The 17,217-nt window shown below is 31.1% G+C and overlaps 3 protein-coding genes across 3 annotated transcripts; 1 reads left to right on the top strand and 2 right to left on the bottom strand.

Moving 5' to 3' along the window:
• Positions 1–5,573: 5,573 nt before the first annotated feature.
• Positions 5,574–6,383, bottom strand: EIN_339390 (capsular polysaccharide phosphotransferase lcbA, putative; the record flags this gene model as incomplete). Its single annotated transcript, XM_004256981.1, has 1 exon — positions 5,574–6,383. One exon carries the CDS (start codon positions 6,381–6,383, stop codon positions 5,574–5,576), a length of 810 nt encoding a protein of 269 aa, XP_004257029.1.
• A 1,464-nt stretch (positions 6,384–7,847) lies between these two features.
• Positions 7,848–9,756, bottom strand: EIN_339380 (hypothetical protein; the record flags this gene model as incomplete). The annotated part of the gene is made up of 2 exons (XM_004256980.1): positions 7,848–9,617; positions 9,739–9,756. The coding sequence occupies 2 exons, from the start codon at positions 9,754–9,756 to the stop codon at positions 7,848–7,850; spliced, it is 1,788 nt and encodes a 595-aa protein (XP_004257028.1).
• Positions 9,757–12,109: 2,353 nt separating this feature from the next.
• On the top strand, positions 12,110–17,188 carry EIN_339370 (hypothetical protein; the record flags this gene model as incomplete). The annotated part of the gene is made up of 1 exon (XM_004256979.1): positions 12,110–17,188. One exon carries the CDS (start codon positions 12,110–12,112, stop codon positions 17,186–17,188), a length of 5,079 nt encoding a protein of 1,692 aa, XP_004257027.1.
• Between the last annotated feature and the right edge of the window lie 29 nt (positions 17,189–17,217).

Genomic DNA, 17,217 nt, shown 5'->3' with positions numbered 1-17,217 from the left:
TTTTTAAAAATTGTCCCAAAACTGTTTAAATAATTTTGAATTATTATTAGGTGACTTTCCCGAAAAATAAATAAAAACAAATAATATATTAATTTCATAATTGGATTATTTTTTATTTTTTATACCAAAAAATCGTTTTGTGCATTTATTTTTTAAATAAAAATATGAAAGCAAAACATAACAAAAATTACAACCAAAATAATAAAGAGTAGCTGGGAAAAGTCGGCTTTAGCAAATTATAGTAAAATATAATATTTATTGTTATAAATTCAAAAAACATTTTATAGTATTTTAAAAACATTAATTAAAAACAAAAAAATAATTAAAATATTTGAAAAACCAAACAATAATTGAATTTTTTTCATTATCCCGTTAATAAAATTGATTTTTCGGATACGTAATATAGTTTTGTTGTTGTGGTTGTATTACCCCATAAACAATCAATTGCTACCACTTGATGTTTGTTTTTAAAATTGATAATGATGATTTAGTAAGTATAAAAAAGCAAATATGAAAGTTATCAAACTAATCATTTGATAAAATATTTAATTAATACAACACAATTCAATAATAAAAAATTTAAATGTAGCATTTAGAAACAATTAACTTTTAACAACAAATTTGGACTTTAAAATATATTAAAGAAGTCCACAAAACACAGTGAATGTTTAAAAAATCACATATTCAATCCACTAATCAATTTCTATGTCAAAGGGTCAATGTGTAAAATCAACTGAGATTGATTATGGTAGTAACTTATAATTTTTAAATATTCAATTTCTGTATTTATTTTCAAAAAAGTGTCTCAATATCTAAATTAAATTTGTGTCCTGCTTGAAAGTTTTATAATTTATAATAAAAATAAAAATACAAACAATGACTAATAAAAATGGTTGTTCATAATAAAATATAGTTAATCTTATCGAGATAGACTATTTTCTGCCAACTCTGAGAAAAGTATTCATAAAATCTAAAGAAAATGATAAAAAGCACACATAACTAACGTGAAAATTGATATTTTTTGTTTGATAAAACAAATAAATAATAATAGTCGTAATAAAAAAACATAATTGCTTATGTTCGGAGAATGATGTAAATTGATAACAGTGGTTGTTATTTCCATTGAATAACGTGCTTCTATTTCATAGTGAAAATGATAGAGTCAAAATAGTTGTAAAATATTATAACAATAAAACGAATCCATTATGCATCGCTTTTGCAGACAGCGATGCATCTGTAATTGATTATCAAGCAACCCGAATATAAAGAATAATTATAATAAAGTATACCTTGTTATAGACAATAAAAAAGCTAAATTACTCATAACATAAAACACAACAAAAATTAAAAATATATACCAAATAAATCAATAAAATAGCATTGATAAAATAAGAAGTTTGGTTTTTTGTTGTTTGAAAAATTAAAAATATAGTTGTGGTTTACCTTATTCATTTTAAACACCCCTTTCAATATATTATTAAAAATGTGCTATTATATGCATCAACCTGTCAAAAGTCATTAACAAACAATTGGTTAAACAGTCCACATATTTGAAAAGAAGTCAGACAACAATATAAAAATATGTGGATTATATGTAATGAAGGGTAATTGTTTTAAAAACAATATATATTTAACACTAAAAACTGTTTTTAATGATTGCTTGTTATATTTTAATTTCTTTTGATAAACACTCTTCAAGAGATTAGTCACAGTATAGTAAATACCAAAAGATGAAAAAAATATATTATTGACAGAAAAAAATAGTCAAAAAATCTTGCTACATCGTACTATCTGAAAATACACAGTTAATAAAATGGGTATTTTATTAAGTTAATAAAATGGGGTTTTTAAAAAAGTTTATATTTTTGATAAAGACTATTATGTGTACATATATTTTGTGTTTTTTTAATTATCACTAATGTGTTCATGTTACTTTTGAAATTTGTATTTCATTTCAACTCAAAACCAATAGTTTTTTATTGTTTAGTGTATAAAATACATATTTATCTGTTTCAGAATAAATGTTATTCATTTTACCACTATTCTTATTTTGCCATTTTTTACGTTTTTGTCATTAATTTTTATATTTTTTTCATTTTTTTCGCAATTTATTTGTTTTTTAGTTCATGATTTGAACTCGTTATTCCATTTTCATTTTACTATAATTGAACTACACTGTATAATATATTTTTTTTTCAAAAAAACAAAAACACTGCTCTTTTTAACAGTATTGGTTTGTTGGGGATTAGGTACGTCGGCGAGTTAAATAACAAATACGTTTTTCTGGTTTTTAACTATTTTATTATTTAACCTCTTTTTTTAATTTCAAAAACTTGTTTGTCTGTCTGTTTATACAATTACTATTTAAAACAATAATTAATTCATCAAAAAAGAGATAATTTATTTAAAATTTTATCTTTTCTTAAGGAACTAAACTTGAATAAAACGATAGTTAGTAAAAATTAACTATCGTTCGTATTGAAAAATCATCACATTTTATTATTAAGATTAGTAAAAACAATTATATTTATAGTATATTGCTTATTAATAAAATACTATTAAGAAGCGCAAGAATAACGTACAACTGAAATAAATAAATTAATATATGCGTTAGACAAACATATATATGTAGATGTAGATAATAGTTTTTTAGTGTTTTTTTTACTTTTATATTTTAATAAAAAAGCAATAGTAAAAGATATTAAAAATTAACAAAAATATTTAGAATTAATCTCAATAAATAAATTTAAAAATTTTTAATAATTGTGTTGGTTTTTTTATCACCTTTAATTGATTGTGCGTGACAATTGATATTTTAAGTCTTTTTTGTAACTTCAAATACCACTAAAATAGTAGTAACAACAACTGTCTTTATTTAAGTATTAATTATTGACAATCGTTTATCACAAATTACCATAAAGAAAATAAAAAATATTTTAAAGAAAAAAGTATTTTTGTAAATTATTGTGAAAAAATATTGAAAATTGAAAACAACACAACTATATGGTAAAACTATTAACAATTATGGCGAAAATACCCAAATGAATACTTTAGAATGGGACAATATGCTCTAAACGTTATCCTTTCTTCAAACGTTGTCCTTTTTGCAAAAAATACACAACAAATTTTTTAAAAATTAGGAATTAGGTAATAAATCATAAAAACGGTAAAAAAAACTCAAACAATGATTTTCTGGCGTTTGGAAAATTTCTCGATATATTCCAGTTATTAATATCTAAAAACTGAGGGACAACGTTAATGAAAAAACAACGTCTAGAGAATGACTCTAGTTCTCTTTTATTAACTATTTTAAGTACAAACTTTTATAAAATTTGTTTTGTTTAAAAATAAGTTAACAAATTTTATAGTTCATAATAGAAAACTATAGAAGAATAGGTCAATAATCGTAGTAAAGAGATAAAAAAAACCGCTTTTGATAATTTAATAGTAAAATGATAATATGATTATAGTTTTTTTGTATAGTTTATTTTTTTCCTTTTCCTCGATTTGATTCAAAAAAAACAAGGTTTACAAGAGTCTCTCTGACTTTTTCAAGATGCCGATGTTTGTTATTGAAATTTGTGAATTATTTTTTATGTGAAGTAAAGGCTGGATTTGCCGAATGATAAAAGGAGGATCAAGAAAGATTGACTTTGAAACTGTTCTTTGAGGTCAAAATAACCAAAAAACATCTTAAAATTAATATAATTAAGTGAAAAAATAATGAACTTTTTATTAAATATTTTTTTCAATTTTTTGCAGAAATAAAAAAACTCAAAAACACTAACCCGCGAGTGTACCTTTTTTCACGCTTCTTTTCACTCCTTTATAATTTTTTTCATTTTTTTAATCATCCATTAAACAAATACTCAACAGTCAAATCGATTACCTCTTGAGCAATATAGTTAATACACGGACCAGCACATGTTTTTGATAGACCACTTTTCAATGTCTCTCAGCAAAGACAGACTGCACCTTTATTTCACACCCCCTCTTGTTGGATTCCTCAGAAATTCATTTCACTGCCAAACCGAAAAAAACGCACTTTGGAAATACTCACAAACTGAACGTGAGTGCATCCATTCCCAGCGGTTTTTCAAGTGCCTGTCAAGCAAGCGATAAATGACTCATTATTTCGTTGTACTTGCTTTTTTGAAACTTTTTATAAAATAAACGAAGCAATTTTTTAATATTGGTCAATAAAAACAATGTAAGACGGATAATTTTGTGTAAATTATTAGAAGCGGTAAAAGGGCGCTGCACATGTTCGTTATAATTTCTCGTGTTTTTTGCTTTTTTCCACCAAAACCTCAATTATTTGAGGCAAATTGAAACTTTGGTTACAATTGTGTGTAATTTTATCAGTAAATGGTAGTAAAGCGGTTTTTCCCGCCGTGCAGAGAAATGTTAAAAAAGACTGGGAGGATACTGTGGACGATCCGAAAGTGTGGCAATAATTTCTGTATGGTGAATCAATTCAAATTTATTGTGTGTTTTTGTATGTTATTCAATATTTTTGGTTAAAAAATATTTGTATGCCGAGAAAAAAAAACACTATTTTTTCACAATTTAAAAAGGCAATATTTGGTTATTGGATAAGTTTTTATAATAAAACAATATGAATTTGATTTAGAAAAGACAAAAAAGATCTAAAGCGGTTTTTCGCCACCGTATTATTTTTTATTTTAAAAATCGGCAAAATGCCAAAAAACGTTATTTTTCTATACAATAAAACAAGTAAATGGAAGTGAAGCGGTTTTTCCCGCCAGCCAAAATGCTTGCCCAAAAGTGCATCTCAATAAAAATTGTCGAAAACATTATGGAGACCTTGACTGTTATCAGCCCAATACGTTATTAAGAAGACATTGTGCCAAAGTGAAAATTGATGTGTTATTTATTTTAGAGGGGTTCTTATACCTTTATCCGCTAATTATAAAAAATGATTATCTTCAACTTTCTTACTATTTGATGGACTATATTGTTCATTTTATTACAGTAAATATATGTAACATTTTGGGATTTAAGCACATTCTTTTATAAAGATAAACAAAATAACTATAAATATTAATAATTTTATTATAATTTATACTATAATTTGTTTCAAAAATTGAATCAAATGGTGGGTCTGAAAAGTAATGAAAACTACTCAACACTTGAAAGTTCAAAAGAAATACACAACGACAACAACTGCTTCGATACGTTGTGTCAAATGGATCAATTCATGTTCTGTCTGTTCGGATTTGAGCATAAGTAAAATGATAATTATGGTTTTTATAATTATTTAATAGTAAATTTATTAATTTTATTAGTAAATTTTAGGTCCAGATATGGTTAAATTATAATAATAAATAAATGTTTATTAATTTATTATTATAATTAATAATTAAATGCACTATTTAATAATTAATAAATAGTGCATAGATAAATAAGGAATATTTAACGAGTTAAATTCCCTCACTCTTTTTGTTTCCTGTTTTCTATATTCCTCGTTAAATTCAGATTCTATAAACTACAAAATCCTTTTCCTCATAACATATTCAACGTGTGATTGGAAATAGTGTTCTTTCTCTTTCTTATACATGAACTTCCGATTGATCAAAGTGTTTGTGAAAAGTAGAGTTGTCCCACATTCTTGTCTTCACCAACTTGACACTTCCCGTCTTTCCAGTGATATACAATTTGGCTTTTTTGTCCTCGAAAAAGTAATTTAAAGGAGTTGGTCGGTTCAATATAAAATCGTCATTGAAATACACAAAACACTCCCCGAGGTTCTTCACGTTATGTAAATGCAATTCCAAGTTATCACTACTGAACACTGGCAAAACTTCTTTTTGTATTATTTCTTGATGAGAAACGACTTCCAAAGTGTATTCTCCGTCTTTTAGTATATAAGCAGTCTCGTTCAAAGGGCGCTCAAGGAAATTTGGTATTTGGTTGTCTGTCACAAGAAAGTAATTTTTGATATATGGCGCAAACATTTTGACACTCCTTAAAGAGTAAAACAGGGTGTTGTAGTCTCGGAATTTGTTTGGGTCGTGATTGGAATTAATAAGCTTTTTGTATTTGGAAATCCATGTCGGATCTGTTCCATTCACCCACAACCACAACGCATCTATTCTTTCATCACATTCAGTTGGTAAATTGTCTAGATCTTTTTCTTTCAATGGATTTTGTTGTTTTGTCGACTTTTTGAGTTTTCTAAAATATCGGTAGAGCTCTTTATTTGCAAAAGTCTCCTGTTCTTTCGGAGACAAAATTTCTGAACATCTCTTCCTTGTGTTTGATCGCCTCTCTCCATTTGGTCCTTTTTTGTTTTTGTTTTCGTTTTCTTCCTTTTCATCGTCGTTATTTCCTTCTTCTCCGTCTTTATCATTTTCATTCATTTGAGAAATGGAGTTGATTTTATTTGATTCTAAACTTTTCAATAATTCGTCTTCTTCTTTTTTGATTTGAATAAAATAATCATGGTTTGTGTTTAAAATTATGGTGTTAAAATCTTTTAAAGAAGAGAGTGTAAAAAACGGTTTTTGTATAACTGGAAGTATTGGGACTTCGTCATTGGTAATTTCAAGTGGGTTGAAATGAATTTTAAAGCGACTCATCCGTTGGAACAAATAAAGTTGTTGTTAAAAATAACAAAAATACTGTGATTGAAACCACCAAAATTGTAAATATTGATTGCATTACAACTTTATGAATTATTAGTTGTTTTTTGAAAGTTTTACAATTAATTTTAATTCCATTTTAAATACCATACATATATATTTGACAATTTTTATTGTCAAATATATATGTATTGTTTTATTTTAAAAAACATACTAATTTTAAACAAATTATAAAAATTCATGTGTAATTAAAAATATGTTTAAATGATGTTTCTTAATTTTTTGAACAATTGGTTTCGTTTTATTGTTTCATAAACTCAAACTCATTTTATTGACATATATTGTTTAAGCATTAAACATTAACCGAGGTATGACAATATTGGTGTATTTATGTAATGCTAAACACTTTTATGTGTATTACTTCTTTATTTTTTTAAATTAACATTTTTTATTAATTTTATTATTTTTTCAATAATTGTATTTATTAGAATGTAAATAGTTTATTAAATAGTTAAAGACTTGTTGGTTGTTTGAATAAATTGTTTTTAATAATATTATTGTTATAATATTATAATAATAATACCCATTTAAATTTTTAAACCCCATAATTTTTGATTTATAATAATAATTAATTATACTAATAATCCTGTTACTTAAATAGACACTCTTGTCAGGTAAATATACTGGTTTTTATCTTTTTTAAACGTGTCAAGATGTTGCCAAGCAGTTTACCAATTTGGTTATTCACTGCGGTCTATTCACTTGGCGATATTTTTATATAATAACAATTCAAAAAAAATTAAAAAATTAATTATAATAATTATTTTTATATATAGAATTATAACTAAAGAATACTATCCAATAACATGAATATTTCTATTATTTTCATTCCTTATATATTTTATAAAAATTTCTATACATAATCAATATAAATTTTAATATTTATATTTACAAATTTACCCTTTAAAATCAATTAAAAACCAAGGAAAATCAACGCTGCAACCACTGCAATTGCAAATCCAATTGCGCTCGAGTCGGCTGTGCAAACTTTACACTCTTCAGTAACACAAGGCAGCTCATACTGTTCTTTACATGGAACACACTCGCCCTTTTCCACATATTTTCCGCTCTCACATTTTGTGAAGAAACATCTGTCGAGGACTCCGTCGTATGAAGTAGTATCTTTTTGGCAATCCTTGCAAGTGTCTGTGTTTGTATCAATAAATTGATTTCCGTTGCACCCTATTTTTTCACTTTCAGCCCTGCAAAAGTGTCTTTGGTGTAATTATTCTGTGTATAGACTACAGTTTCTTTGTTCACTGCATTCGTCTCGACTTCAACATCGTTTTGACCGTGATAGAAAATGGCCTTTAAAGTTGTTCCAAACGCGTTTTTATTGATCACTTCAATTCCCTTTCCCAAGTGGATTCCCTTGAGACTTTCGGTGTTCGCAAAAGCGTCTGCTTGAATTGATTTCAGGGAGTCTGAATATTTGATGTACGACAATTTAGGGCATTGGTCAAACATCGCAAAACTGACTCTTTCAACGTCCTGCAAATCAACGGTCGTCAATTTCTGGCATCCAGAATACGCATTTTTCTCATAAATAAGTTGGTTGTGTAACTCAATTTGTTCAAATCCAGTAACAGAAAACGTTCCATCGTATATGAAAACGGCGTCTTGATTGAACTCAAATTTTTTCAGAGAAGTGCACCCTTTAAAAGTCTCAACTCCAATAATTTCAGCGAACTCCGAATTGAGTACTGTTTCTAAACTGGAACACCCAGAGAAAAGGGTGGGTTGGATGTATTTCTTTCCTTTCAAATCGACTCGTTTGAGTGATGTGCAGAAAGCAAAAGCACCTTCACCGTATGTGATCTTTGGGACTAAATTCACTTCGATGATTCCAGTGCCACTAAAAGCATATTGCCCAAAGTTTTCAAGCTTTTCAAAAAAGTCCACTTTGGTCAAACTTTTGCACCCTGAAAATGCAAATTCACTCACTGAAGTGATGTTTTCAGTGTTTTTAAGTGTCTTCAGATATTGAGAATTATTGAAGATGTTTGCTGGAATGGAAGTAACACCTTCAAAATCGGCTTCTGTAAGCAACTGACACCCACCAAAAACTCTGTTTGCGTATTTAGTGGATGCACCAATTTTCACACTTTTTATTGCTGTGTTCCACAACGCTTCTTCTCCAAAATCAACGACGTTTTCAAGACCAATGATTTCATCGAGCTTGGTGCAATTTCGGAAAATTCCTTTAATCAGTTTTGTAAGACCATTTAAGTTGGCTTTTTTCAATGTGACGGTTCCATCCAATGTGTTTCCTAAACTAAATTTGGCAGAGGGATTGAACGTGATTTCTGTGAGGCCGGTATTACTAAGAGCATACGAATTAAATAGAGTCACTTTTTCAAGACCAACAATTTCAGTCAGTTTGACACAATCACTGAATTCATACCCTTCCAACTCTAAATAATCGTTTAATATTACTTTGACAAGATTCCTACAGGCCATAACAACATTAAATCCATAAGTTGTGGTATTCAAATATTCAAACTCAGTCAGAGAAGTGTTTTTAAAGGCAAGACTGCCAACTTTAGTAACGCTCTCAAGTCCAACTATTTCGGCCAAATTGTAACAACCAGTAAACATCCCATATAAGACTTCTGTGAATTCGTTCAAAACAACTTTTGTGATTTTGTCACATCCGGCAAATACAGAAGATCCATACTTCGCCGTTCCATTTAATTTCAGTTCTCCTTCAATAGAAACGCTATCAAAACAGTTTCCTCCAAATTCAGTGATTTTATCAAAATTCACAATTTTGGCAAGTGCAGTGCAATTTTTGAAGAAGTAATTTGGTATCACTGTGGTATTTCCCAAATCAACTTTTTGTAAGAAGCCACAATTAGAAAAGGCGCCATCGCCGTATTTCACATTGTCGTGGATAATCAATTCTTTTATCTTTGTGCCACTGAATGCGTATTTCCCGACTTCTGTGATGTTCTCGTAATTTGTGAAAGTCTAACACGTTTTGAATTTTAAATAAAAAAGAAAATGTTCATAATATTCAACATTAACAATTTGTTTAAAAAAATAATTGATAATATATAGTGTAACATTAAACACAATTTTCAACGACCATTTAAATGTGTTTAAATAAAGATTATACACATAACTAATCAAAAATAATATTCATTTTTAAAATGAAATAAATTGTTTTTGTGAGTCAAAACAAATTGTTAAATTTTGTGCAACTCGATCCAAAGTTGTTAACAAGTTGTATTGAATTGTAAATAAAAACGATTATCATGTTTTCATTATCAAATGTGCTGTTTTTAACACAACGAAATTAACATAAAAATAAATATATACATATGGTATCGTCCAACCTTGTAATGTCATTTTATATTTTTAAATTTTCATTCAATGAAACAACAAATTGTCATATAAATTAATTTATGTCAAGATTTTAAGTCACTTTATTTTATATTTTGGTTATAATAATGCTGATATTTTATTTGAGAAACATATAAAAACTCTTTTTGTGTTTTATTTGATACACTGATTCGTGTTTAATGAATACAATGAAACAGTGATTACTTAAAGGGTTGAACAAGTTAAATTATATGTCAAGTTCTAACACAGAATGTAATGACAACATTTTATTTTACTTCAATCCAATGACATTTTCCTATTATTTATTTATGCCATTCAATCAAATTTTTTTCTCAAAAAGTTCTTTGTTTTATTTTTATTTAGTTTTTGGGTTAAATATATAATTTTTTTATTTGTTTTTTTTCTGGTTATTATTTGTTTTTTAAAACACTTTTGGTCTTATTATTTGAAAAAGCAAATAAAGTGCAGTTTTGAGCATATTATTCAAAAACTTTCCCAAAACAGCATATTTTATAATTTTTATGATTATTTTGATCAAATTGAGCAAAAACAATTCTTTTGTGAATAAAATTATTTATTTTATTTAAAAAGATAAAATGCCATTTTTTCTTTTTCAAAAAACGATTATTTAATTGAGGTTTGCAGCCCTGTAGAGAATGTTATTCTTTATTAAAACAACAAGTTAATTAGATTTATTAAATATACCTTTTTAATTAATTTCCTAATCAGTTTATAAATACAAACCAATTTATAGACCCGATATAGTATAATATACTACTTTTTATTTAAAACTTGATTTACATAAATTTATCATCTTGTGTCGTGTCATATTTAATAATCGATGTTGTCCCAACAAACATACTACTTGTCAAATTAAATACAGTAAAAATTCTATCAGTGTGTAATTTTTTTCTTTTCTTTTTAAATTTCTGGCAAAAAAACTAAAAAATAATGAAATTTGTAAAACTATCCACAATCAAGAAAAATGACACAATGTATTTTTTGTTTTTTTGAGAAAAAACACGACACGTGTAAATATAAAATATTATTGTGAATTTTTTTAAAATTGTTTAATTGTTTAGAATAAGAACAACGCATCGTGTTTTTGTATAAACAAATGGACTTTGGGTGCGGATTTTTGTCAATTTACAACTCAAGTACTTCTTTGACATCAGCCCCGATTGCTTCTTTGTCTTCTGTTGATAACCTTGAAAAAATTTGCTTGTTCACCGTGTTATTACACGGTAGCATTAGGTGAGTGTCGATTTTTAGCCTCAAAAGTCATCATCTTGTCGTCCTTTGCCTTAAACTTCTTTGCGTCTGCAACCATCTTGTCCACCTGTTCCTTTGAGAGTCTTCTTTCCTGTTGTCTCGTTTTCAGCTGACACATTCAGAATCCCATTTGCATTTTTGTCAAATGTGACTTCAACTGTGAGACTCCACGTGGTGCTAATAAGATACCAAACAACCCAAACTATCCAAGCAGGTTGCAGTGTGATGTCAATGATGCCTCGCCCTCAAAGACTTGGATGAGCACGCCTGGCTGGTTGTCTGCATGTGTCGAAAATATCTGTGACTTTCTTGCTGAAATTGTTAAGTTTTGTGGTATCAATTCTGTCATCACACCAATCACAAGCGTGCTCTTGTGATTGGTGTGTGGAAGTCGGTGCATTTTTTATTATCATTTAAAGTTTAATATTTTTTGAAGAGCATTTTCTGCTTTTCTTTTGTTATCTTTTTTGAATTTATTTTTGTTTGATAATTTTTCTCTTTTTAAGTTTTTATTACCAAGTCTTTACTCTTTTAAAATAAAAACAAATATGCAATTGACATTATTTTTGCGGGTTTTGGTGCTAAATATGTGGGAAATCATAATATTCCATCGGTGTGTAGGTCACTTTTGATTGGTCAAAACCACACACAGATAGAATTTTTACTTTAAAATATTTTCATGGTTATTCGAACGATGTTTTTAATTTTTAAAAAAATTGAATACTGACCGAAATGTTACCACTTATGATTATTAATATTATTATCTATTCAAAAACAGATTATTCTTTTTTAAAACTGTTTCTTTTATTAAGTAACTAAAAATAACAATGCTTAATATAAATATTGAATTACTATTATTGTTTGTAACACACACACTTTCTTTGCAATGGTGCCTAAATGGAAATACAATTGAATGCTACACTACAGACTTTATTTATCAAAACTTAACCCTTCAAGTTAAGAATTCTAAAATAAAGTACATTAATTGCACTTTTTTGAAATATGTTGAAATATACTTTGTCGAACAAAGAAAAGCAATAACTATCTTTTTAAATTATACATATTTTAACTTGAAATATATAGACAACAAATATAACAATACTGCATTCAACATATCCAATTATATTGATAATAACAATGGAACAACAAACATTATGCAACAAAGAAAAAACTCAATGACATGTAATGGGTTGGCTGTCGATAATTGTTTAGAGTGTTTTCCTACTTGGGTTGGTTGTGCTTTATGTGAACAAGGTTACACTCTTATGTATAGAACAGTTAATAGTCAAAAAGAATATACATGTACGTATGGTACAACAATTCCGTCAGGGTACTATAAAAGGTGCAATGATAATTGGAAGTATAACGAATCTACAGGAAGGTGTTGTGCCATCAACTGTAGTTCAGAAACGTGTTCCGCTTCATTTACTAACCCATGTGCTACATGTGCATCCCCTTATAAATTAGTTGGCTACTCGTGTTATTACAACGGGTGTACTGTTGCAAATTGTGAAACGTGTTCGAGTTCGGGTGTTTGTAGCACTTGTAAAAGTGAATACACATTTAAAAATTCGTCGTATTGTGAAAAAAACTCCATTACCATTCCAAATTGTGCAACATACAGGGGAACGTCATGTACAAAATGTGAATCGAATTATTACTTGTTAAACAGTACATTTTGCCAACTTTGTGACACAACTTGTGGTGGTTCATGTTCTGATTCGACAGGATATTGTTCAAGTTGTTCTACTGGGTTGGTGTACACAAATCCACAATCCAACCAGTGTGAAGTGTGTTCTAATTATGATTCAAAGTGTGTCGAATGTCTGACTCCAAATAGAGAGTGCCGGATGTGTACAGATGGATATTACCCAACAAGTACAAACTCCAATTGCATTTCTTGTGATTCAACGTGTGCATCGACGGGGTGCAACACACAGACAGGCGCGTGTGGCACTTGTGTAAGCAATCAGTATACAATAATCTCTGAAACAAGTGTCACGTGTCAGACGTGTTCTTCTTTTGACTCAAATTGTGTAGAGTGTTCAACCATCTCACGAAAGTGCACAAAATGCACAAGTGGGATGTACCCATCAACAACATCTCCATTTACATGTGTAAGTTGTGATTCAACGTGTTTGAATGGATGCAACACACAGACTGGATACTGCGAGATATGTTCATCACAGTACACTCCCGCAATAACACAACCTTCGAAATTCTGTTCTTCTTGCAATTCAATAGACCCAAACTGCAACACGTGTTCATCAACAGAGAGAAAGTGTTTAAGTTGTGCATCTCCGTATTTTGTTGGCAATAATGGGGCAAACTGTGTACAATGTGATTCGTCTTGTTCTTCGTGTGATGCAAATGGGTATTGCACCTCATGCGCATCAAATTATGTGATGTATGACACACAAAACACAAAGTGCCAAAGTTGCGCAGACTTCGATTCAAACTGTGAGACTTGTCCAGGTGGAAACGAGAAGAAATGCACAACTTGCAAAACAACAAACATGTACCCGTCACCAGATACCGGGAAGTGCATTTCGTGTTCAACTACATGTGGTGGAAGTTGTGACCAAACAGATGGACATTGCACTTCATGTGATAGTGGTTTGGTGTTTACAAATCCACCATCAACAGTGTGCGAAGTGTGCAAAAATTTTGATTCTCATTGTGCCACTTGTGCTGACAATGGTGTCAGATCGTGTCTAATATGTTCAGTTGGGTATTACCCGTCGAGTGGCATGTGTGTATCGTGTACAGCAACGTGTCAACAAAACGAGTGCAACGCAGCAAATGGAATATGCACAAAATGTATTGACAATCACGTTGTGACTTCGCCAATTTCAACAAATTGTGAAAGTTGCAGTGTTTATGACCAAAATTGCGTGACTTGTGCAACAGACTTCACAAGAAAGTGTATTGCCTGCAAACCAAATTATTACATCAAAATGAGTGGCGATTACAAATGCCAAAGTTGCTCATCGACGTGTGGGGGCGCCTGCAATGGTAGCAATGGATTTTGCACAACATGTTCAAGTGGGATGGTGCCAACCAATCCACCTTCAACAACGTGTATAACATGTCAGGCATTTGATGTAAATTGTGAGAGTTGTGTGACTGATGAGCGGAAGTGCATAAAGTGTTCAACACCAAACATGTATCCCGACGACACGTCACGCACCTGTGTGTCATGTTCAACAACATGTGGAGGGAGTTGTGATGCTACAAATGGGATATGCACAACATGTCAAGATAACTTTGTCTTCCAATCAACTAAATCGAGAGTCTGTGAACAATGTTCAACTTTTGATGAACATTGTAATAAATGCTCGTCTGCATTCGACAGAAAGTGTGTGATGTGTAACAATGGATATTACCCAAACGAAAATGGTGTATGTGTTCCATGTGGACAAAACTGCAATAGCTGTGACGAATCGACTGGCGCATGTTCAAGTTGCAGTACAAACAACGTATTTTCAGAGAGCGACAACAAGACTTGTATGACGTGCAGTTCGTTTGATGTGTTGTGTTTAACATGCTCGTCTTCTTTTGAGAGGAAATGTGCCAAGTGTTTGACTGGGAGTTATCTCTCGAATGGGCCAAAGTGCACACTCTGTGATACGACATGTGACACCAATTACTGTAATAATCAAAGTGGGATATGTTCAAAGTGCTCACAGCCACAATATGTTGTGACATCGCCACAGTCAACCCGTTGTGTCAATTGCAACGTTTTTGACACGAATTGTATGGAGTGCAAAGGAGATTATTCATCACGACTGTGTGTTCGATGTGCAAGTGGGATGTATCCATCGTCAAGTGGAAGTTGCGTGTCGTGTTCGTCCACGTGTGGAGGGCAGTGCAACACAATAAATGGAGAGTGCACCGGGTGTCAGACAAATTATGTCTTCAGTGATCCAAAGGGGTTGACTTGTCAAATGTGTTACGATTTTGACTCAAAATGCACAACGTGTTCTTCAGACTTCAGCAGAAAGTGTGTTGTGTGTAATGATGGGTACTATGTTGTTGATGGCAAATGCAAAGTATGTGACGAATCATGTGGTGGTAAGTGTGATACAACCAGTGGACATTGCACAGGCTGCGACACAAACAAAGTCTTTTCAACAACAAATAGCAGTGTGTGTATTGCGTGTGCTGATTTTGATGCATATTGTCGAGTCTGTGCGTCAAGTGGCGAGAGAAAGTGCAACACATGCACCAACAAGACACACCCAGACGAGACTGGTAAATGTGTTCCATGCGACGCACAATGCACAACGGGCTGCAATGGCCAAACTGGTGTTTGTGTCAACTGCAATTCAAACGAAGTTATTGACGAGTCTGATGGAACAACAAGGTGTGAGGCGTGTTCTTCGTTTGACTCAAATTGCAATTTGTGTGCATCAGACCAATCGCGTGCGTGTGAGGAATGCAACACAAACTATTACCCGGACACATCAACAGACTTCAAGTGCAAAATTTGTGACGCAACATGTAACGGAAGTTGCAACACGCGAAATGGGTATTGCACGGGGTGTTTATCAAATTACGTTTTTATTTCTTCAATGAGTTTGACGTGCCAAAGCTGCAGAACGTTTGATTCTCATTGTGCGACTTGTTCGCCCGACTTTTCCAGAAAGTGTGTGACCTGTGACAGTGGGTATTACCCGTCAAATGGAATATGTGTAGCGTGTTCAACAATGTGTCAACAAAAGAAGTGCAACATATCAAATGGAATGTGCACACTATGTATTGACAATTACGTTGTGACTTCGCCATTTTCTACAAACTGCATAATGTGCTCAGCATGGAACAAAGACTGTGTGACTTGTGCAACAAATTTCACTCAGAAGTGTGTGAAATGCAAAAATGGTAAATTTGCATCAAATGGAAAGTGTCAAGATTGTGACTCGACATGTGGTGGTGCCTGTGATGGGGTGAGTGGACATTGTACTGGTTGTACGGCAACGTATGTTCCTTCAAACACAAATCTGTCTGTGTGTATATCGTGCCAGGTATTTGATATGAATTGTGAGAGTTGTGTGACTGATGAGCGGAAGTGCATAAAGTGTTCAACACCAAACATGTATCCCGACGACACGTCACGCACCTGTGTGTCATGTTCAACAACATGTGGAGGGAGTTGTGATGCTACAAATGGGATATGCACAACATGTCAAGATAACTTTGTCTTCCAATCAACTAAATCGAGAGTCTGTGAACAATGTTCAACTTTTGATGCACACTGCGCTAAATGCTCGTCTGCATTCGACAGAAAGTGTGTGATGTGTAACAATGGATATTACCCAGACGAAATCGGTGTATGTGTTCAATGTAGCACAATAAACACAAATTGCACGAGTTGCAGCCAAACAGTTAAGAAGTGCCTGGCGTGCAAAGACCCACAATACCTAACTTTAAATGGGATTTGTTCAAATTGTGAAATTGGGACTTACAAGAAGACTGAGACAACATGTGAAAGTTGTTATTTTGCAACTGAGAATTGCAATGTGTGTTCCACATATTCTGTTGCTGTTTCCAATTGTACCTCTTGTATGACTAACTTTGTATTGAATGGCGGGGAGTGTCAGTTGTGTCCAAGTGGGAAGTATTACAATCCAAATTCAAAGAACTGTCAAAATAATGATGTAAACTGTCAAATACAAGTCGACGAATCAACTTGTCTTCTTTGTAACATCAACTGTTTTTTGGCGAATGGGGTTTGCCAACAAACAACTCGATGTCAAAGTCCGTCCAACACCACAATGTCTTCTTGTGACTGTTATGACCAAATCTCCGTCAACTCCGATTGTCAAGACAAAATGGTAAATTGCAAACACCAGAAAGTGAAAAGGGAAATTCTGTTTGTATTAATTGCAACGACAACTTCACTTTGAATGGAAATGATGTCAACATGCACAACAAA

This window comes from Entamoeba invadens (assembly GCF_000330505.1).
Source record: "Entamoeba invadens IP1 unplaced genomic scaffold scaff_1105074724569, whole genome shotgun sequence".
Taxonomy (NCBI): domain Eukaryota; phylum Evosea; order Mastigamoebida; family Endamoebidae; genus Entamoeba; species Entamoeba invadens.
The sequence above is the reverse complement of the archived record's forward strand: the minus strand, read 5'-3'. Positions and strand labels throughout refer to the sequence as shown.